We start from the raw sequence: 22,214 nt of genomic DNA, 5'->3' as shown, positions 1-22,214 counted from the left end.
CCATTTGGTTTCTTCAGGGACCTCTCTCCTTGGCTTGTAAGTGGCTACTTTCTTGGTGTGTCCTCACAGGTCTTTGCTCTTTCATGCATATCCTGGTGTCTCTCTCTGTGTCCAATTTCCTCTTAAAAGTATGCCAGTCAAATTGGATGCATTAAGGTTCACTCTAAGGGCCTTCTTTGAACTTAATGACCTTTTTAAAGTCCCTGTATCTAAATATAGTGACTTTATGAGATAGTGGAAGTTGGTGCCTCAACTCATGAATTTGGAGAGGACATGGTTCAGCCCATAACATTCTACCCGTCTGGTCCCCTAAATTCATGCCTTTCTCACACGCAAAAATTCACTCCATCACAGCAGTGCCCAAATTTAACCCATTCCAGCATCAACACTCAGTCCCAAGTCTCATCTAAGTTTCATCTAAATCAAGAGTGGGGTGAGACAAAATATGATTCATCCTGAGACAAAATACCTTTCTATCTGGGGACCTGAGAAGCCTGAGCAGTTACCTGCTTCAAACTGTGATTGTGGGAAAGGCACAGAATCGATATTTCCATTCCAAAAGGGAGAAACTGGAAAGAAGAAAGGAGTCATGGGTTTCTTAAACAAGTCTAAAACTTAGCAGAGCACAAATTCCATTAGATTTTTACGGCTCAGAAACAATTCTCTTTGGCTTGATTTTTTTTTTTTCCTTCAGGGGGGTGGCCCTGACCCTGGGCTTCCTGGCCCACGGGAACTGAGGAAGTGGCCCCATCCTATTGAACTGAGGAGACAGCCCCAACATTTCCAGTTCTTCCCTTAAAAGATAATGCATGTTCCCAGCCAGATAGCTCTGTTTGCCAGTCCTGTAAATGCTATTACTTTGACAACCTTGATTCATTTCCTCTCAACTCTGTCCCCTTAGATCCAACCTGGCAGCATTTCAGCTGAGATGGTTGATAGGATCTATGAGTCACACCATAACCTCTTTATCCTATGATTATCTAGCCACACCTTTGGTATTTTCTTCTTTTTTATCCACACCCGAGGATATGTTTATTGATTTTGAAAGAGAGAGAGACATCCATTGCACCCAGATGGGATCGAACCCACAGCCTTTTGGTGTATGGGACAGTGCTCCAGCCTACCTATCCAGCCTGGCCAGGGCCACACCTTTGGTGCTTTCTTCAGAGCATGCTTATAAGTTCTGCCTTCCACAAAACACTAGAATACAATTAGAATACAATTCTTTCCCCCTTTTTTTACCACTTCCTTTCACTATCCAGTATTATGTTTAAAGTTCAAGGCTATCTAGGTTTTTTATAATGTGCACCTCAAAACTTTTTGCGCCTCTGTCTGTTACCCAGTTTCAAAGCCATTGCCACATTTTAGGTATTTGTTACAGCAACCCACTTCTCAGTACCAATAGATGAGTCACGATTCTCCAGAGAAACAGAACCAATAAGACGCGTATATATAGAGGTTTCTTTTAAGGAATTGGCACATATGATAGTGGAGGTACATTTCCAAACCCTGCAGGGTAAGCTGTCGGGCTTGAGAAGCAGGGAAGAGTTGCAATCAGTCTGTTCCATTAAGGTCTTCAGCTGATTAGATGAGGTTCACCTATATCATGGAGGCTGATCTTCACTCTTCATTGTCCACCAATTTAAATGTGAATCTCATCCAAGAAACATCTGTACTTAAACATTGAGAGTAATGTTTGACCAAATATCTGGGCACCATGACCCAGCAAAGTTGACACATAAAATTCATGTTTACGGTCCTTATTGCAGTTTTCATCTCTTCCTTTTGTAGGTCCCTCGACACGTCAGCTTTCAAGATGAGGATGAGATTGTCAGAATAAACCCTCGAGATATCTTAATCCGTCGCTATGCGGACTACAGGCATCCTGACATGTGGAAAAATGACTTGGAGAGAGATGATACTGACTCCAATATTCAGTTTTCTAAACCAGACAGTAAAAAATCAGACTATCTGTACTCTTGTGGGGATGAGACTAAGTTAAGTTCATTCAAAGACTCTGTGGTATTTAAGACACAGCCTTCCTCATTAAAATTTAAGAAGTCAAAACGAAGAAAAGAAGATGGTGAGCGTTCTCGCTGCGTATACTGCCAGGAAAGGTTTAATCATGAAGAAAACGGCAGGGGGAAGTGCCAGGATGCTCCAGACCCTATTAAAAGATGCATCTATCAAGTTAGTTGCATGCTCTGTGCCGAGAGCATGCTGTATCATTGTATGTCAGACTCAGAGGGAGACTTTTCTGATCCCTGTTCATGTGACACTAGCGATGACAAGTTCTGCCTACGATGGTTAGCCCTGGTAGCTCTTTCTTTCATTGTACCATGTATGTGCTGCTACGTCCCTTTGAGAATGTGCCATCGGTGTGGGGAGGCATGTGGGTGTTGTGGTGGGAAACATAAGGCTGCTGGATGAAAGGATCTAGGGCCAAAATGAGTTTAAAATCTTTGTTTCCAGGCACTAGCTAACTTGGATTTGCAGAAGCTTTCGGCAAGCAACATGAAATCTTGCCTGGTGTCATAGGGGCCATGTGTGGAGGAAGCAGCACTCGTCAGTTCTTGGCATTTCACAAATGCCAGCCATGCCTAACTTTTCCCTTGAGCGCATGGCACGTTTTGTTACAGGTTGTAAAGCGTATTTGCAAAAGGAAACCATTTCTGGTTATTGGCTATAAAAAGGGATCATAAAATATGATCTGACTAAAAGGGATTAATTTTTGGCATTTTTGTATATTTATGCATTAGGTGATGGGACTTTTAAAGGTTTGAATTCATTAGGACATGAACTAAAAGTGCACTAGGGAACAGCTGATTTCAATCTAAGAAAAGTTAACACTTGGAAATTATAAGAAGTTAAACAAGTGCACCTAAATCATTTATTGTTTTTTGAAAGCAGTTTTATGTATAAATAACAAATGTTTATATTTAACTAAATACAAGGTACGAATTATGACATTAAACTTTTCTTCCCCTTCCTAGTTCTGAAGTAGATGTACATATATCTACGGTCACATTCCATTATATTTTGCATATTTTACTCATCTAATTAATATAACATTTTTATTCCATGTGAATGATTTGATATTTCCATCTTTGTTTCCTGTTGGCTACGGTTTATATTGAGTTCTATCTGTACATTCTGGTAATCTAAAATTCTTTAAAATATTCTAATAGCCTTGAGTGACCAACTTTTTTTTAAAGCACAGATATAATCGTCTAATGTTCTGATGGGAACGTAACACTTATTTTTATATAAAAAGAGATTGTGTAAACATAGAAAAAAAAAGAAGTTTTGGGGGTTGTTGTTTTGTTTTTTGTGGTATTCAACCAGCAAGTTGTTTTCTTTCAGTTTCCTCCTTCAAAAAATTATATTGCATTTACAAATATGTCACAAGACAAAGAAGTGTAACTGGATGGTTAGTGTAAAGGTTTCCTCCTAAGATCTTCGTTTATCATTCTGCTAACCCAGAATTCATTCAGCTGTGTTACTAATTTTTTTTAGCTTAATCCTCAGTGCTCATTATTCACATAATACCAGTAGCTTTTTTCAGTTGCATTTTATTTTATTTAAACCAGCCAAAAGCAAAATTATTTTATGTTAAAGTATGTGCTAAACTATCCCAGGGAAGTATTTAATCCAACATTGTGAATGAAATACCTTGTACATAAAAATTTATTTCTTTTGCAGAGCATTGTATCACTGGATGTTTTATTTACAAAGTAGTTGGATAAGCGTTCCAACAAATTATTTAAAGTACTTTGGGATCAAATTGTCTTCTTTTTTTTTTTTAACTGTTACATTTAAACTCTAATCAAGTAAGGGTTCTTTAAGAACATTCCCTTAGAGGGATCAAGTTGAGAAGCGTGCCTTTCTTTTTAATGGCTTGAAGTTTCAGAAGTGATAAACATTAAAATCACACTACCATTTGAAGCTCATTTTCTATGCACGTTTTTAAATGTCATTTATGTATCATTCTTTTTACATTCACACTTAAGCTTGTGTTAGCTGTCTTCTTTTGCCCCAGATCAAATTGAACAATGTATATAACACTATCTGTCTGTAAAATACTTTTTTTAAGAAAGCATTTATATTTATATGACAGCTTGAACTGACAACATTGTGTATATAGATCATCTTGAAGTATTATTTCACATTGAAAAGAAGAAAAATATATTGATAACTATAGATGTTATGAAGAAGAGGTTATTTCTAGTTTTGTACTAAAAATCAATTGGATGAACTAAATCCACACGTGACACTGTCGCAGCAGTTTTAAGTCTTATTTTTACTGTTTATATATTTGGACGCTGCTGCACCAGATGATCTTCATCCCTGAAGTTTTCAGTTAAACTCGGTTACCTAGAATAGACTGTTAACTTTCAAAATTACTTCTTACTGATGGAATGGAGATATTGATTTTCCTTATGAATAAATTTTCATATTTGTAAGTGTGGAGTTTATAATCCAGGTTTGAGCAAGGTGTGAATAACTGAAGAAAATAACTTGCTGGCTACATAGGAAAATCTGTGGGAATGGACTGTGTGTATATTTCTGGGGAGAACAACTATAATCATTTCTTCTGTTAAGCACTAATCAGTATAGTGCAACTCCTGGTTCTGTACTGTATTTTATATGCAACATATATGCTTTAATATTTTAATGTTTGTGCATTAATATTTTCAAATTGTTTTAACCACTTTGCTGCTAAGATTTTGCCGTCCCATCCCCATTTTTTTCCTTTACAATTTTAAACAAGTTTCTTCATTAAAAACGATGGTGATAAAATGGTTTTATTTCACCTTGGATCTTTATAGTTAACACACCCAATTTCTAAATTGGTCTAGAAAACTAGTAACATGTTATCTGAATCCCTATGTGGAAAGTTTCTCTTGAGTCAATTAGAATTCGTATGTGAAAAATAAAGAGTGGTTTAAATTTCTTGCTCTAACGTATATAGGTATGTTCAGGGACATTTTCTCGTTCTGCATACAGATTTGGCACTGCACTGCCAGCTGGCTTTTCTAAAACCTTTCTCTGTTTTTAATCTGGTAGTTTAAGCAAATGGCTAAACAGAACTGCTTATGTAATAGTAAATATGGAAAATGAAATCATGTAGATGGCATGACAACAAAGACTTCGGTCTGATGGTGTGTTGTGTTCAGACCTAATAATTTGGAAGTGATTTTTCTCCTGCCTTGAAGGTGGGGGGCTAGTGAGGGAATCTCTAGGTTTCTGAAGAAGTAATGAGGTGTGGAACTTCAGCACCACCTACTGGATGATTTATAGGCCAGAACCGTGAGGTAGCAATTGGGGTCTGACAGGGTTCGTCACTATTACCTGTAAAGGGCTATTTGGTGGTCACCGCCAAGCGGAGAAAGCAAGAGTAAGATCTATATCTCAGACTATAAAAGGAATATTTTACCTAATGTGTCTTGTTGGTTGCTGAAAGATTTTAAGCACTTTTTCCTCATATATCCTGAATTAAAATATTTTATTGATATTTGGAACTGGCAATCAATCTTAATTAATGGATGTGCCGAAGCATTTATAGAACCAATTCTTTTAACTTTCTAAAGCCATTACCAAATGGTATTCTTATTTTTCCTCCCATTGCTAGTCAGGGAGAATTTTTTAAAAAAATAAACATCAATTACATCAAGACAACTTTAGAGGGAGTATGTGTTTGTCTCTGGGATGCTGGGGCAGGGGGAAACTTGAAATTACCTATTTTCATTGGTTATTCAGCAGTGCCTAATATGAACTTTTGAAGTAATACAAATGCACTTTTAATTCTTGTTATAGTGCCATCTGATATCTTAGGTAAGTCTTGCTTTTTCTTTTCTTTTTCTTCCCCATCCTCAACTCCAACCCCCATTTAATTGAACACCACAAAGATGTTTCTTAATATCCATACAAGTCTCCCAAATACAGAAAAGTACTTTCCTCTATATTTAAAGAATCTGAAGGGTGTTTCTTATATTGAAATTTGTTTTTAGTCTTGTGATTACACTTTAGACTATGTATTTAAGAGTGGGTTTTTAATTTTAGCCCAAAGATGCATTAAGCAAGTGTAACATTTTTCTAAAAACTTTGAAACCTTAGTTACCTGAAAAACAGATTCTTCACTAAATATCTTGTTCTTAATTTGACCTCCAGAATTACATTTCTAAGTATAAGAGAAAGTACTGGAAACTTGCATTGTTGTGTACTTAAACATTTTTTGGTCTGTAAACCACCGTGAGATATTTTGCAGGAAATCAAAACAAAAAAGAAATCACAACCTGGAGTGATTTATATAAACCAAAAACAAGGGCTTTAAGGTATTAAGGTACTGTTTGCTAGCAGCCAGGTGGTTATAAACCTTTCATATGCTTTGATTCACTGATGTTAGCCATTGTTTCTGGAAGCTCCTTAAATTGCATAAGTTGCTAGTTTTGAAAATTTTCAAAAATAATCTAGTCGAAAATCTTATGTATTAAAGATACACATAGATTTTTGTGAACATTACCAGTATGTAGTGTCGTTTGCTTTCTATTCTTGACCTCAGAAGTGCCTCACTTGTATATTACTTCCATTAAAAGCTTGACTGCATTCTTTCTAATAAGCATTGAAGTATTGTTTAACTCATGTCATAATGTATCTCCTTAGATATAGTTGACTAGCTTGGTAGTTTTGGGTATATAATGTAAATATGCATATATAAGTTTGTAACTGTTTTTGTTACATCATACCCATGTAATTGGACATATCAGATGATATCAAAGAATTTGTTTTCATTACCTGATTAAACCTATCATGAAATATAAAAAGACTTTTTCTTACTCTTCTAGAGGATAACAAACTCACGTAAGAAATAATAATTATGAGAGGAGGAAGCAATAGTAGAAATGGAAGCTTTTGATCATAATTTTGTAAGGTAATATTTTTAACTGAGAATTAAAATATAGTTCATCTTAATGACTTACATATTCACCCTTGATTGTATCCAGATTTTTTACAGTCTTTTACCTAATACTGTACATTATATTTATTGGTTGGGGAATACATTACAGCTAAGTCTAGATTAACCACCTTAACTGGTAGGTGAGACATGTTTAACCCATGACGGCTACTAATTCTTTTTGTGTGTCTCCTAGTAAGTTTCAAAATTTGGCTTAACTTGTAATATAAACAAAGATAGCCAATAATCTAAATGAAAAATTATTGGGATATTACTTAAAATCATAGTGTATTTCAACACCAAAATAACCATTAGCTTACTATAATACAATTGGATTTGTTTGAAATCAAAAATTAACTGTTTATACTTTTAACCATGAATTACGAAATGTAATCTCATGTGCTTATTTACAGGTTTTTCAGAAATTTGCTTTATAGTCTTCCCCTCAAGTTAATACCCACAAGTAAGTAGGATGGTCTTCACATCACAGAAATTGAAACTAGGGTTCCTTCTTGGTCATCAGTTAAGTATCATGTCCACAGTGGTCCTTTGAAAAAAGTCGATAGTAATATGAGATCTGGAGTCAACTCATTTAAATTAGCTGCTCTAAATTTGCAGTTTCAGACCCTTGAAATGATGTTCAAAAACTTAATTCATAATAAAAGTCTAACTGCAAAACATAGGTGAAATGGTGTTTTGTCTAGCAATCTTTATTTTTGTTAATGTATTTTAAATGATCACTTTCAATCCTCAAATAACCCTATATTGTATTATCTTCATTTTACTAAAGAGGAGATTTAGGCTTCAAGAGGTTAATAAATATTCCCAAAATCTCTTTAGAGGCACCAGGATTTGAAATTTGCTTACTCCAAAGTCAAATTTTAGTCACAGTACATTTTGCCTTTTGTTACAAAGGTTACTTTTATAGAATAAGCATTGTTTTTTTCAAATGCAATTTTTTAAGGGAATACTTTCTTAATTTCCAATCACATTTGTTTCATTTCTGGATTCGCTTTTTATCTATCTTACTAGGTTATGCACTATCCATCATATGGCACGTGGAGATCCATAAAATTGGGATGATGCTTCAATATGTATCAGTTGTATGCTGATCCAATAGAAAGCACTAAAGACATATATTTATTTTTTATTTTTTATTTTTATTTTTTTTATTTTTGTGGTATTGTTCATCTTGTCCAATTGGTATTTTTGCTAAAGACTTTGAGTCAGAGGGATTCTTTTTCATCCAAGCATTGGTGCTTCCTCTTGAGATAGTAGGGGGGAAAATGCTCTCAAATGAGTCTTCTGTCTTCTGTCCTGTTTCTTTTCAAAGGGCCAGCCGCTTGTACATGAGTTATCCCACAAAGCCTGCCTTTGAACCAAAGTTCCATTTGCACATGTGTCAGAATGATTAGGTTAGTGTCCCCTCCTCCCCCAAACTTAATTTTAACCTGGAAATAATTTGTAGTAACCTATAGGCTGTGTGCAATTAGGAAAGAGGTTGGACAGAAAGAATTCCAGAATTTCTAATACTGAAATAATTCTTTCTGGACAGTGAAACTTAAGGAGACCTGTGTAGCTTTTGTCCCCATTGCTTCTTAATTTTGCATTTCAAAATTGCAAGCTATTTATTTATATCTTTTTATTTACTTTTGAAATGGGATACAGAAGATCTTAAGTATATTACTAACATAAACCTCTTTTTGTGCCCTCTATATTTTCTTTCCTCCTTTCCTCGGTTATAGGAATACTAGAGGCCCAGTGCACAGATTCGTGCACGGGGAAGAAGGGTTCCCCTCAGCCTGGCCTGCGCCCTCTTGCAATCCGGGACCCCTCGGGGGATGTCCGACTGCTGGTTTAGGCCAGGCTGGAATGCAGGGATCGGGCCTAAAGCGGCAGGCGGTCAGGGAAGAGCCCCAGCCGAGTGCTGCTAGCACTCATCCCGGCCCACTGTGCCTGCCGCCGCTGCTTGGTAGCACTGCCAGGACAGCTGCGCTCACCAGATATGAACCCCACTTTTGGCTAAGCAGTGCTCCCCCTGTGGGAGTGCACTGACCACCGGGGGCAGCTCCTGCACTGAGCATCTGCCCCCTGGTGGTCAGTGTGCATCATAGTGACTGGTCGACGGTCGCTTAGGCTTTTAATATATACAAACATTTCTCCAAAACTAGGAGGGGAAGAATTCATGGAGAAGAAATTTCAACAGTTTATTGTAATTATTTTTTAAATTATTGTATTCTGGAGAAAAGCCAGCAAGCCTAATTGTGTTTTTCATCGGTAGGGGAAGCCAGTGTGTCGCCATCTTAAAATTTAAGAGAAAACAAAGTTTTATGAATCCCTTAGCTTTGGGATAGTTCCGTGGTCAGCAAACTGCGTCTCGCAAGCCACATGCGGCTTTTTGGCCCCTTTTGTGTGGCTCTTCCTAAGCCTTAGGAGTACCCTAATTAGGTTAATAACAATGTACCTACCTATATAGTTTAAGTTTTAAAAATTTGGCTCTCAAAAGAAATTTCAATCATTGTACTATTGATATTTGGCTTTGTTGACTAATGAGTTTGCCGACCACTGGGACAGTTTAATAGTTCTTGTTAAATTGCCAAAGTAAAATGCACATGGCATATACTCCAGAATTTTAAGAAGGAAGTAGGAATTCAACCCAAATGACTTAAGATTACTGAAGATGGTGATTTTATTGATGTTTTAGGGCTGGAAGACATCTTTGAGATTATAAATACAACACCCTTATTTTGCAAATGTAGAAACAGGCCCAAGGAGGCTACGATATTAGTGCAAGGTCATAGTAACAACCTGCACATGTCACCTGTACATCCAACTACCTGAGGCGCATCTCTTGCAACCCCTCAAATTCAGTATGCCCCAAGCTGATTTTCTCTATTCTTTAAACTTTTTTTCCCTTTCTCTGTCTTGATGGATGGTGGCACCATTGCCCTTCTAGTAGTCTAAACCAGAAGCTTGATCATCATCCCTAATTTCTATTTTTCCTCACTTATCACCATTGATTCTCCATTTTCTGCAGTTCTATTTCCTAATCCAGTGTCCCTCAAATCTGTCCATGTTCCCGTCTGCCCTCACTGCCACTATCCTAGGAGAAGTCATCTCACACTACTGACGTTGGGGATTTGGCATGGAATCACTTGGGCGTCGGTTTTTAAAGAGATGGTTTATATTTTAAAGAATTGGAAGGTGAAAATAACTTAAGACTGCAACAAAATGGTAATAAAAAGTTGAGATCTTCAGAGTCCAATATCCCCAGGTTCAGACAAAAATGATTTTTGGTAGGATTGAGGAATCAAGGGATGATGACTTTAAAGACTAATCCAACATCTAGAACCACCTAGAGAATTAAGAGTAACTTGAACTACAAAGTGCAAGCTTATAGAGATGATCAACTTTAAGCTATTTATATGTTCACCTTTTCTCAAACCCATTCCCTTTTTTACATGAGGTAAGCTTGTTGTCTGTGGTGGTGGTGGTGGTGGTTTTCTGAGAGCTTGGGTAAAGAAAAGAAGCTATTACTGGAAACCTTTGAAATCTTACTGTTAATAGTATTTTAAGTAAATCAATAACTCCATAAGCAAGTGAACCCATATTTAAAAGATTTTCTTTGCTTTTTACAAGTCATTCTTCCCTTAGCAACATCAAAAACTGACTACCTAGTATAGATTTCCCCTCTTGAAGGTCACAGCTCCAGACAAGGCTGACTACTTCAAGGATGTTGGACAGGTAGACATTGTATTTATATCTTTATTAACTTTTTTAATCCTTACCTGAGGCTATGTTTTGTTTTGTTTTGTTTTGTTTTGGGGGGGGGGGGTGTTTTTTGTTCATTTTTTGTTTTTTAATGAAAAAGCCTCAGGGAGGGAGTGGAAGCAGGAAGCTGTTGGAGAAGTGTGGGCAGGACATTTGCTGACCAGGGATGGAACGCACAACCTTTTGGTGTATGGGACAACGCTCCAACCAACTGAGCCTCCAGCCAGGGCTTGGGCAGGTACCATTTTAGGTATATAGTCAAGGAAGGCCATGCAAACAAGTGGGAAAAGAAATCATCCAGGTTAAAGGAAGAGCAAGCAGTGCAAAGGCTCTGAATAGAAAGAAGCTTGGTTTAAGGAACAGCAAGAAGACTAGTATGACTAGAGGGCAGCGTAAGGCAGCTCATGAAATGAGGTAAAGTCACAGAGACAGCAGGTGCCAGATCTTGTGGGGACTTGAGGTCATGGGAAAGAGTTTGGATTTTATTCTTAGAATGATAATAGAAATCTACTGAAAGGTTTGAAGAGGGTCATTTCATGTGCTAGCTGCTAAGTGGCTTTTTTTTTTTTTTTTTTTAGTAGAAAACCCAATTCTGGTTTCAAATGTTGGGCTGGTATTGCCTCAAGCTTTGTCCTGACTTTGAAATGCTCTCCCCCACTACTTCCCTGTTTCTAAACCTGATGAACGTTTCTTAGACATCATTCACCGAGCAGCTTTTGAAGGATTCTTTGCTCCTTTGGTACTACGCCATCCTGGTTTCCTCCTGTTCCACTGGTTTCTCCTCTCTGCTAGATCCTTCTCCTCTTTCCTCGGTATGGGAATCAATTCTCTTTTCTAGCAACACTCCCCTCTGAGGGGATTTCATCCAGTCCTCGTTACCTGTCCTAAATAGACCGCTAGTAACCTCATCTAGATCTACTTGGCCTCCTCTTGGATGTCTTGCATTTCAATTGTAATAAGGCCAAAACAGAACCCTTGATTTCCCCCTCCAAATGTTCACTACCGGTCACGTTGCTTAAAGAAATGTTCAAAATTTGCAAAGTTGCTTGAAGAATTACTGTCTTTCCTCATCAAGAGACTCATCGATTGCAGATTACACAGGGCTCATGGTCCATGCCTCAGTTATCTCCTGCCCACACTTCTCTGACAGCTTCCTGCTTCAGCTCCCACCCTGAGGGCTTTTATTTTTAGAATTGAGTTATTACCTTACGTTTATTGAATATTTGTCTTTTCCAATTGTTATTACTTTTTTTTTCTTTACTTGACAGTTATTTATTTCACTCTGTCCCTTTCCTTCTCACTCGTACTTTGTGAACAGGTAATGAAGAATCAGAACTTAACATTTATATGCCTATGTTGGACATATTTACATACAGTATTTAATTCCTCAATACTGTTGTGAAGTAGGTGTGATTATTTCTGTTTTACAGATGGGGAAACTGAGGGCATACAGAAATTAAGAAACGTACCTACATTCTTAAACGTGGGAACTTAAATTCAAATTCTGTTTTTTCTGACTCCCACTCTTTCCTGGCTACCATTCTGCCTTTATAGGGTTTCCTCCCTCCTGTACTCCTTAAAGCCTCTGGCCAATCCTCCTCCCTTTCCCCATCCCACCCCCTCAAATTCCTGTGATTGTATTTTATCTCATTATTCTGCATTTTCTCTTATACTCACTGACCTATTCTTACCCACCAGTGACACTCAGGTAGTAGTTTCCCAGTGACAGTCAGCGGTTCTCAACCTGTGGGTTGCGACCCCTAAAAATACATCCTGCATATCAGATATTTACATTACGATTCATTACAGTTATGAAGTAGCAACGAAAATAATTTTATGGTTGGGGGTCACCACAACATGAGGAACTGTATTGAAGGGTCGCGGCATTAGGAAGGTTGAGAACCACTGCGAGAGGATTAGCTTCATGACTGCCATCAATATCCAAGCCACTTAACTATGTTAAGTCTGCTTTGAAGACTTAGAAAGAAAATGTCTAATGTTTTTCTGTGATGTCTTTATTTGCTTTCTGGTAATGGAGCAGCATTAAGATTATTGTGCTTAATTAGTAAATGCTGACATCCATCTTTTACTATCTGTAGTTTAATATGCAATTGATTAAAATCTCTACTTCCTATGACAGTGTAGGTTTAATCTGTGTGTATCTTGATAGAGAATTTCTCCTTTTTAGCATTTAAAAAAATCATCTTCTTCTATATTAATTGATACTTTTCTTACATTTTTCTCACTTAATTTTTTTTAAATTCTACTCACTTAATTTTTAATATAGGTAAACCTAATAATACATGATAACCAGAATTAACCATTTTACTCCATAAGCGTCTATAGACGCAAGCGACAGACCTTTTTTAATTAAATTCAAAATATCATGGCAGTTAACTGGCTAAATTATTTATTACTAGTATTAGTATGTAAAGTAGTAACTACATGACTAAATAAATGCTTTGCTCATACTCAGTTCTTTTTAAAAGAATCGTGGCTGTTTAACCAGAAATAAAAACAGTGTAGTATGTGGTTTAAAACAGGTGTAGAAATAAAATTTGTGGCAATAGCACAAAAGCTGGGAGGGGAGAGATGAAATTATAAGATTCTTAGACTGTAAGTGAAATGTTATCACTTGAAGGCAGACTGGTAAATATTTACACTATAAACTCTAAAGTAACCTTTAAAATCGCAAAACGGAGTTACAGAGGGTTTCCGAGATAGCCTGTTCCATTACTAGACTGGAAAGCATTGGTTCTTCAGACGGCCCAGCACCTAGCTTGCATAACACAAAAACACTCAGTAAGGTGTTTTCTTAAAAGTGCCAACCTCCTTGGCTCTCAGCACCGCAAGCAAATTGGGTTTTGAAATTACAGTTTTCATCATCAGGGCTTCTGCCTCCACTAATTTCAGTCATTGGATGGAGCTCAATAGAAAATTTTATGTCCCGGTCCAGAGTAACCCTTCCTTGTACCTATGAATTGTACAAAGTGCAATTTCACTCGGGCAGGAACTGAATGTTATTCAAATGTTTGTCCTTCAGCCCCACAGAGCACTTCTTCATTTTGATTTGTAGCGCAACTTAGAAGTTCACTAAATATTTGCTGAATCCATCAATGATTGGCCACATGTTATTTAAAGCCTACCGTTTCCCATTCCCTAACAGTGAATAAAAATACATTCATTACTTCAGTTATTTACTCAGTGTCAGGGTCCCTTTTCTGAAGAAGTTCTGAACACTTTTTTTGTTGTTGTTAATCCTCACCCGAGGGTATTTTTCCATTGAGTTTTAGGGAGAGTGGAAGGTGGAGGAAAAAGCAGAGAGAAACATCGATGTGAGAGAAACACATCAATTGGTTGCCTCCTGCACAAGCCCTGACCAGGGCCCAGGTCTGGGTAGGAGCCTGCAACCAAGGTACGTGCCCTTGACCAGAAGCAAACCCAGGACCCTTTGGTCCACAGGCCGATGCTCTATCCATTGAGCCAAATTGACTAGGGCTAAACACATTTTTGAAGGACTAAAGGAGTGGAGAAAATAGAGTTCAGCGACTTTCATTCTCTCACAAAAGACTTCAATAACATGCATCCTCTAGAGAAATTTATTTTCCTTCTCAGTAAGGTGCAAATAAAAATGTTTTCAAATTCATATAGTTCAATTTCTTGGGCTGTTTCTCTATCTTTGAAGTGTTATAGGCCTTGCTCTCTGCCTCTGACCTCAGGCCATGCCCCCCACCGCAGCACCGGGCTGGGGGACCTAAGGCTGCACCCTGGTGCTGGGCCAGGGACCTGAGGCTGCGCCCCTGCCCCGGACCAGGGGACCTGAGGCTGCACCCCCCGCCACAGCACCAGGCTGGGGGACCTGAGGCTGTGCTCCGCCGGCCCCCGCCCCCCCCCCACCCCCCCCACCCCCCCCCCCCCCCCGGCCCTGTCTGGCGGGACTTGACGGGGTGGAGCCGGCCAGGTCTGGATTTCTCCCTCCTACACTCCCCGTACTGGGGATCAAGCCCACAACCAGGGCATGTGGCCTGACCTGGAATCAAACTGTGACTTCCTGGTTCATAGGTCGATGCTAAACCACTGAGTCACACCGGCCGGGCTCAATTCTTATTTATAAATTCATTCCAAGGACATATACAGCTTGAAAAGCTTTGGAAGTAGTTTAAAAAAAACTAGCTTTTAAGTAACAAGAAAACAGTTATAGAAGAAAATTTAAAATAAAAGAAAAAAATTGTTTTAATTTATTCAAGAGTGGGAACATCCTCCATGAAAATGTGTACCTTGACTGTGGATGGCTGGGTGGCTTTATCACACCTTAGGAATTCAAATTATTTTTACAATGAAAAGAGAGTTTCATCTCATTTCTCTCCCAGGGTAGATGTCTGTCAATGGAAGGTGGACATCAATAAAAGGAGGGGCTTGTACAATCAATCCAGGAAGTCAGCAATCTATGAATAATCCAGAACCGAGTATTTATCTCCTCTGCCACACACCCTCCCTCCCAGCCAGTGAGCAAGATAATTACTCTCAAGTTAAGTGCCCCCCAGTCACAGTGGCCCAGTGCTGACATACAAAGCATACAAATAATTCTCACTCTGGCATAAAAGTGACAACTTTCTTGGAAGAAAAGCAGATACTGTAAGTTTCTCAAAGTCTTCCCGAAACATTTTTTAAAGTAATTTTTACTTCTTTAGAAAAAATGCATACATGATAAACCATCTGTAATAAAAGGCCCATTCTATAAAATTTTATCTGGTCCTACTCATATCTGCAATCATAATCATATTTACATACAAATATATCTATACTAATAAAAGAGTAATATGCTAATTAGACTGGGAGACCTTCCAGGAGACCTTCCAGATGTTCTTCTGGACAAAGCCATGGTGGCAGGGCCGAGGTAAAGGCAGTTAGAGGCCAAGAGGGGAGGGCAGTTGTGGGTGATCAGGCTGGTGGGGGGGCATTTGGGGGCAAGCAGGCTGGCAGCAGCGGGGGGTGGGGGCAGTTGGGGGCGAGCAGGCCGGCAGGCAGAGTGGTTAGAGGCAATCAGGCAGGCAGGTGAGCGGTTAGGAGCAAGCAGTCCCAGATTGCGAGAGGGATGTCTGACTGCTGGTTTAGGCCCAATCCCTGTAAACTGGCAGTAGGACATCCTTCGAGGGGTTCCAAATTGGAGAGGGTGCAGGCCAGGCTGAGGAACACACCCTCCCCTGTGCACGAATCTCGTGCACCGGGCCACTAGTCTATATATAAAAGGCTAATATGCTAAGTGTCCCTCCCACTGTCTGACCAGTCCCTATGACATGCACTGACCACCAGGGGGCAGACGCTCAACACAGGAGCTGTTGAGCTGCAGTGACTTGGCAGCAGAGGTTCTTAGGTGATGCACCCCAAAACCAGAGAGGTGGGAGCCCAATTCCTTGCAGGGCTGCGTGATTCCTTCCGCCGTGGGTTACTTATTGCTGGGGCACTGCCGGCCCCGAATCTGGTTTACTGCACACTTGCATTTGCGTTCCACACCCTGTACAACAGCAACTTTTCAGAGTGCCCTCTCGCACTCCGGACCCCTTGGGGGATGAGAGCCGGTTTCAGCCTAATCTCTGCAGGCCAGGCCGAGGGACTCCACCTGCTGGAGGGACTCTGCTCACTCTGCAGATGCTGGGGAAGGACCGCAGGAGGTTGGCTCCAGGGTGTGTCCAGCCCTTCTTGCCCAGTCCTGCCCCACCAGCCACCTTCTAATTAATTTCCTTTCAATGTACACGAATCTGTGCACCAGGTCACTAGTTGCTGTATAACTAATCACCACAAAAGGCAGTGGCTCGAAGCAACAACGATCATCTTATTGTTTGCTTGGGGTTTCTGCAGGGCTAGAATTCAGGAAGGGCTCAGCTGGGCGGTTCTGGCTTGGGAATGTGCAATGCACTGGAGTGGAGGTTTGGGTGCTGGACTAGGGGGCTGGAGCCATGCTCTCTCAGGGAGTCTCTGGGACTCTCCATGCCAGCTGGTTAGTGCACTGACAACATGGTCACTCCAGAGCACTCAGACTGCTGGGGTGGGGCTGAAGGCTTCAAAGTTGAGTGTTATTGTCCACAGGGCAGAAGCGGCATCCCCTTTCATGATCGAGCCTGGGAGATATGTACCATCACTTCGGCTGTGCTCTGGAGCAGCGATAGAGAAACTTTTCCTGTAAAGGCCCAGATAGTAAATGACTTAGACTTTTGGACCATGCAGTCTCGGTCACTCACAACTACTCAACTCTGCCATCACATAGTCCAAGAGGAGCTCCATCAGCCTGAATGAGAAGATGCAGGGTTGGCCCACAGTCCACCTGCAACCTAGAGCCGAACCTGAGCCAGAGCCGCTGAACCTCAGCTGTAACAATGGCAAATAACTTTCAATGTTGCAAGCCACTGAGCTTTGGACGTTTCTTGTTCCTCAGCATGACTGTAGCAAAAGGCACATCTACTGTGTGCCAAGACCCTGAGCATATAGAGAACACATTGCGATGGATTGCTTCTGTTCTTGAGCATGGCCTGGGAGCCCTGTGGCATCTGGTCTCTCATCTCCTGCCACTACCTGCCAATCTCTTTCCAGTGGTTCCATGTCTCTGTGCCCTTTGCACACACAATACCCTCTGCCCTTGGCTGCCTATCAAATCATATGTGTCTCCAAAACTCACTGAAAAGCATCTCTTTTATGAAACGTCCCCCCAAAGCCTCTCCTAATACCTTCTCCAGCACTTGTTCGCAGGCTCATGAACTTGTCTGTGATGATGCTTGTTCACATCAGAGCCCCTGCCAGGCTGTAGTCCCCTTGCACACAGGGAAGGTGACTTTCCATGGTCACATCAATCCTCAGACCTTAGGACAAAGCCTTGCACTGGAGCGCATTTGAGGGGTGTTGCTGAAGTTGTGACCTGAGGCAGATGGAGTCCTGAGGGAGAGGGATAGGCTTTAAGTTTGAGGCAAATTCTCTGTTTGGAATTCTCATTTCTCCATCATTTTCTGCAGAACAAGTCGGATTCAAATAAACATCAAGGGCAAGTTTGAAGAGTAAAGGAATAAAAAAAATTCCGAAGGCTGTTGTGGTCTTAGGAGTTTTGGGGTTGATGTGATATTTATAAAGCTTGCTGTGTTCGTTTATTTTAGTATCACCACACCACCCGTCAATTTCCTCCTCTCCCTTTAGCAATTTGTCCTCAAATTCCCTAACCAGTGAGTTCCAGGCAACCACCCAATTTACAACACCCTAGCGCACCTTCAGAGAACTGCCCAGGGTCCGTGCCAGAGCGGACAGTTCTGATTTCCCTCCTTGATGTTTAGGGGTCTCTGTCTGAGTCCCAGGGGCAGCATTCGAGAGAGGACAGTTGAGCATGCCCAGTGGGCATCAGTGCTCATCCAGGAGGGGCAGAGGCAGGGACTGGTGGGCCTCTTCTGTCCACTAGTGCGCACGGCACGTTGCGTGGAGCCCCGAGCCACTTGCGGATTGATGAGGACCGCTCGTCAGCAGAACTAGGTTGTCATGTTAGTATGATGGGGACATGCTTAGGCACATCTTAATTTTTCATGCAGCTCTTTAAAAACCCTCTGTGAAAGTAATATAGGAACTATCAGAGATTGGGAGTATTAATTGGATATGTACTTGTTTTATTTGACTGTAATCCTGGCTCTGCCTCTAGCTAGCTCGTTGGGCCTCCGAGAAATGAATGGTTTGGAAGTAACTGAGAGCTAATGTTCCCTTAAACCTCTGAGATTCTAAGATTTCATAATGGATTTAGCAGCTGCAGGCTTTTGATGATGTGCCCAGAAATACACACCACAATTCGATCAAGATTGTGAACACGCCGATCTTTAAATAAGGGCGAGTGGGGGACTGATGAGATGTTGGTGAGGATAAAATAGAGTGCCGGATGGGAACACGCTTCATGAAATGCCAGATGTGGACATGCTGATGTGTATTACGCGAAGTCCTGCCCACATTGAAGAGTGAAACGCTGCATTTGGCAACCTGCTATCTCCTTAACAAAATCTGTGATTGTTTTGTACAAACGGTGGCCTACAACGGAAGGAAGAGGCTGAAAGCAGGTTCTGGTGAGAGATGGTGTACAGAACAGAACATCCCTCGCATCATCGGTGGTCTCCTGCCCTTCCCTTGCCCAGGAATCAGTGATTGTCATCACACCTGACCAGTCTGCAAGCGAGAAACCCAGAGCTGCTTCTGGACCCACCTCTCCTGTGAGACCAGGGACCATGTTTATTCTTGTTCATCATTTGAATCCCTAGCACCTAGCAGAGGAGGAGCTCAATATTTTAAAAATAAATCCTTAGTGTTAAGCATTGCCCCCTCCCTTGAGGCACAAATACCCTGGGCAAGGACACCTCAACTTATCAGATCTGCCTTCCTTGTGAGAGTAGCCACCTAGAGGGTCACTAAGATCATCTGATGCTTGGCATTGCAGATAACTCGTGTGAACATCGCGAGGGGCGATGGTGAGTGCTGATGATCAGGTAAGGCTCGCCTGCTTCCCCTGCTGCCTGGGGTTGGTTCTGCGTGTTGGTCTGTTGCTTGGAGATCCTGCACGGACAGAGGGCATCCACCCACTGGTCCCTGAGCTCAAAAGACCCTTCCAGTTCTGAAAACCAAAAAGAAAAACATTCAGATAGCCATGAGTAATTACAGAAATTTTATCTGAGAGTGATAAAAAAAAAAAAAATCAGGGGCCTTGCCTACATTTCATCTGTGTGAGTGAGGCAAAATGAACCACTCAACAGGATTACGAAGGCAATTGTGAGAAAGGGAGTAAAGTGGTGTTTGTTGTGCCCTTGCATCTTATTCAATGGGCTGGTTCCTTTGTGCGTGGTATTTCTCCCCCTTATGCAGTGTGTCTAAGAGAAAGACACTCCTCCTCGACCTCTCAGCCACTTTCAGGACAGGCCAACCCCTCCTTCTTTCTGGAAATGTTCTTCTTTGAGTTCTGGGGATACTACGTTCTGGTTTTCCTTAAGCTCTGGGGTAGTTCCTCTTCAGGCCCCTCTGCTGGCTCCTCCTCTGCGAACAGGCTAAATTGCGCCCCAGGCCTCAGCCCTTTTATCTTCCCCGAGTGATCTCATCCGGAAACATGGCTTTAATTACCATCTATTAACTGAGGAGCTCCCAAATTTATATCTCTGATTTTGACCTCTCCCTTGACTCCCAGACTTGCACAATCAGAAAAGCCTTCTTAAAGTCTCCATGTGGATGAGGTGCTGGATATTTTTTGTTTTCCCCTGTGGGTCCACTCTCCTCCTGCCCCCCATTCCCACCCCTGCCCTGTGCCCTGTGAGGCGGGCCGCGTGATGTGCTACATCACCAGGCTGCCTTGTCTCTCGCCTCCCGTTGGATTTGCCCAGTTGGAAAAATTGGCCGTAGGTGGAAAGTCAGGAGGAGAGTGAGGTCAGGGTATGTGTCCCCTTGTCTTCCTCTTTGTCTCTTTACTGTGGCTTAGACATTTCCCTCTGCTGAGGTCAGCCCTTCCCATGGCCACAGCTATTCTCGCTGGCTTCCGGTAAGACCACCCTTCCTCCCTTTGCCCCTTTAGGCCTAGAGCTGGTCACCTTTCTGTGCTGCAGCTTTAACATGGCCCGGAAAGGACTCCTGTTTATACCAAGCACATGGCACCAGCATGTTCTTTGTGCAGCCAGTGGGAATCCGGGCCCAGAAATCACTTCATTTAAAGATTTCTTACCTGTGGACACAAGCAACAACAGTGGCCGCATCGAGCAGTTACGGTCAGGTGCCCTTCAGATCAAAGAACGTAAGGCCTGATTATGTTATAAAATGTTGACATTTTGCTGGGTCTTCATGGCTTTTTCATAAAGGCCATTCATCTGTGACTCCCCATCTGTAACAACTACGGAATTAAATGCTGTTTAGTCCACTTGCAATGAGATTTTCCTAACATTTCTCACTGCACGATGAGCCCTTCAGTGGCATAACCTTGTTCATCATTGTATCATTACCTACACCATATTTGAAATAGAATAGATGCCCAAAATGTGTGTGTTGGATTTATGAGTTAATTAAGGTTTGCTAGATATAGGTCTAGTTAAAGCCACCTTTTTTGTTCTTGCATATTTGAACTCTTAGTAACAGCGTAAGACTTTTATCGGATTAGTACGGTCTTAACTTACCTAGTGATTCTGTCTCCGCCTTAGTATTCTAGGACTTTCGGCTTGAGTTTTTCTAAAGTGCAAGGGATGAGAATTAAGTAGGAATGTTTTTGGCATTTGAGTTGTTTTTGAGCTGAACGAAGTTCACAAAACTACTGGGAGATTCTACAGGAACAGCTGTGATGTGACCCTGTAGAAGGAAATGTGCATTTTTAAAAAGGCAGAGTATAAACAATAAACATGCTGGGAGGTCACACTGAGAGGGGAAGAGGAAGGCTGGGAATAGACATGGGAATATTTCACACTCGCGCTGAGATTGCTAAGCTTTTTTCCTGATGTCTTTAAAAGAAGTTTTAGCCATTTTTGGAGAAGAGATGATTGTGGCTATTTATGAACATCATGTTGCTAGGTGACACCCTGGGATGAGCACCATGCTAACCTATCACTCACTGATTTCCAGAACTAGCAATGAAGGGGATGTACGGGGGCGGGGGACGGAACCCAGGAAGGAATGCAGAGACACCGGGACAAGAACTGTCTGGAGCGAATGAATCAGCTTTAGAAAAACCTTCATTATTCTCTCTCCATTCCTGTAAAATGATCTGTTCAGGATCTTAGGTCCAACCTTTCCCCTGCTCTGATTCAGGGCCCCTTTGTTGCTAGCAGCCTTTTCCTCTATTATGACATTTGGCCTCCTCTGGGAGAAAAGCAGATCTGCTTCCTGCAGAAGCCAAGTCGGGAAATCACCAGGGAGGAAACCGAGAAGTCAGGCTCCCCAGGCAGCAAGTCTGAGAACCGCATTCTCTGCTGTCTGTACACACGCGGCCTGGGAATGTGTGGGAGGCCGTGCAGCCGAGCTTCGGGGCAAGCCAAGCCTTGGAGAATGATGCTGAGTGTGCTGCGCTGTGATGAGGCTGACGTGCAATCACTGACACCTGCGATTTCAATACATCTGAAATAATAGCAACCTGGGGCAAAGCCAATCACAGTTTGAAATGCACCTATTGAAAGCCTGGCGGCTAATGTTCAGTTACCTAATAAGCATGGGTTTAGGTGGGGAATATACGGGTTCACACAGCTGGCTGGAGTCAGTGGATAGCCACCTGTGAGATATTAGCCAGCATCCGGGGGTTATCAAGAACTTATGAGTGCTTTGGGGCAGGGTGGTATTGCGTGCATGTGTTAGCCTGTGTTTCCCTAGGGCCCTAGGCCATCTCCACCTTAGGGGCGGGCAGGCTTGAGTATAATTGCAAGGTGGATGCTTTGAATCTCATCCAAAGCACTTACTGGAACTGGGAATGCTTTTAACCCCGCCTACCACTGAGGCTACAGTGGGTGTAATGCAC

The 22,214-nt window shown here is 41.4% G+C and overlaps 1 protein-coding gene across 1 annotated transcript in view; it reads left to right on the top strand.

Annotated features, from left to right (window-relative positions):
* Positions 1–7,618, top strand: part of SPRED1 (sprouty related EVH1 domain containing 1) — a 125,453-nt gene extending 117,835 nt beyond the window's left edge. Inside the window, exon 7 of the mRNA XM_070425299.1 lies at positions 1,792–7,618. Coding sequence (XP_070281400.1) covers positions 1,792–2,430 — 639 coding nt within the window. The 3' untranslated portion in view covers positions 2,431–7,618. The remainder of the gene's footprint in view (positions 1–1,791) is intronic.
* Positions 7,619–22,214: the final 14,596 nt, after the last annotated feature.

The sequence above is a fragment of the Myotis yumanensis genome, unplaced genomic scaffold (genome assembly GCF_028538775.1).
Source record: "Myotis yumanensis isolate MYYU_CA2020_CCGP unplaced genomic scaffold, mMyoYum1.0.hap1 SCAF_1, whole genome shotgun sequence".
NCBI lineage: Eukaryota > Metazoa > Chordata > Mammalia > Chiroptera > Vespertilionidae > Myotis > Myotis yumanensis.
The sequence above is the reverse complement of the archived record's forward strand: the minus strand, read 5'-3'. Positions and strand labels throughout refer to the sequence as shown.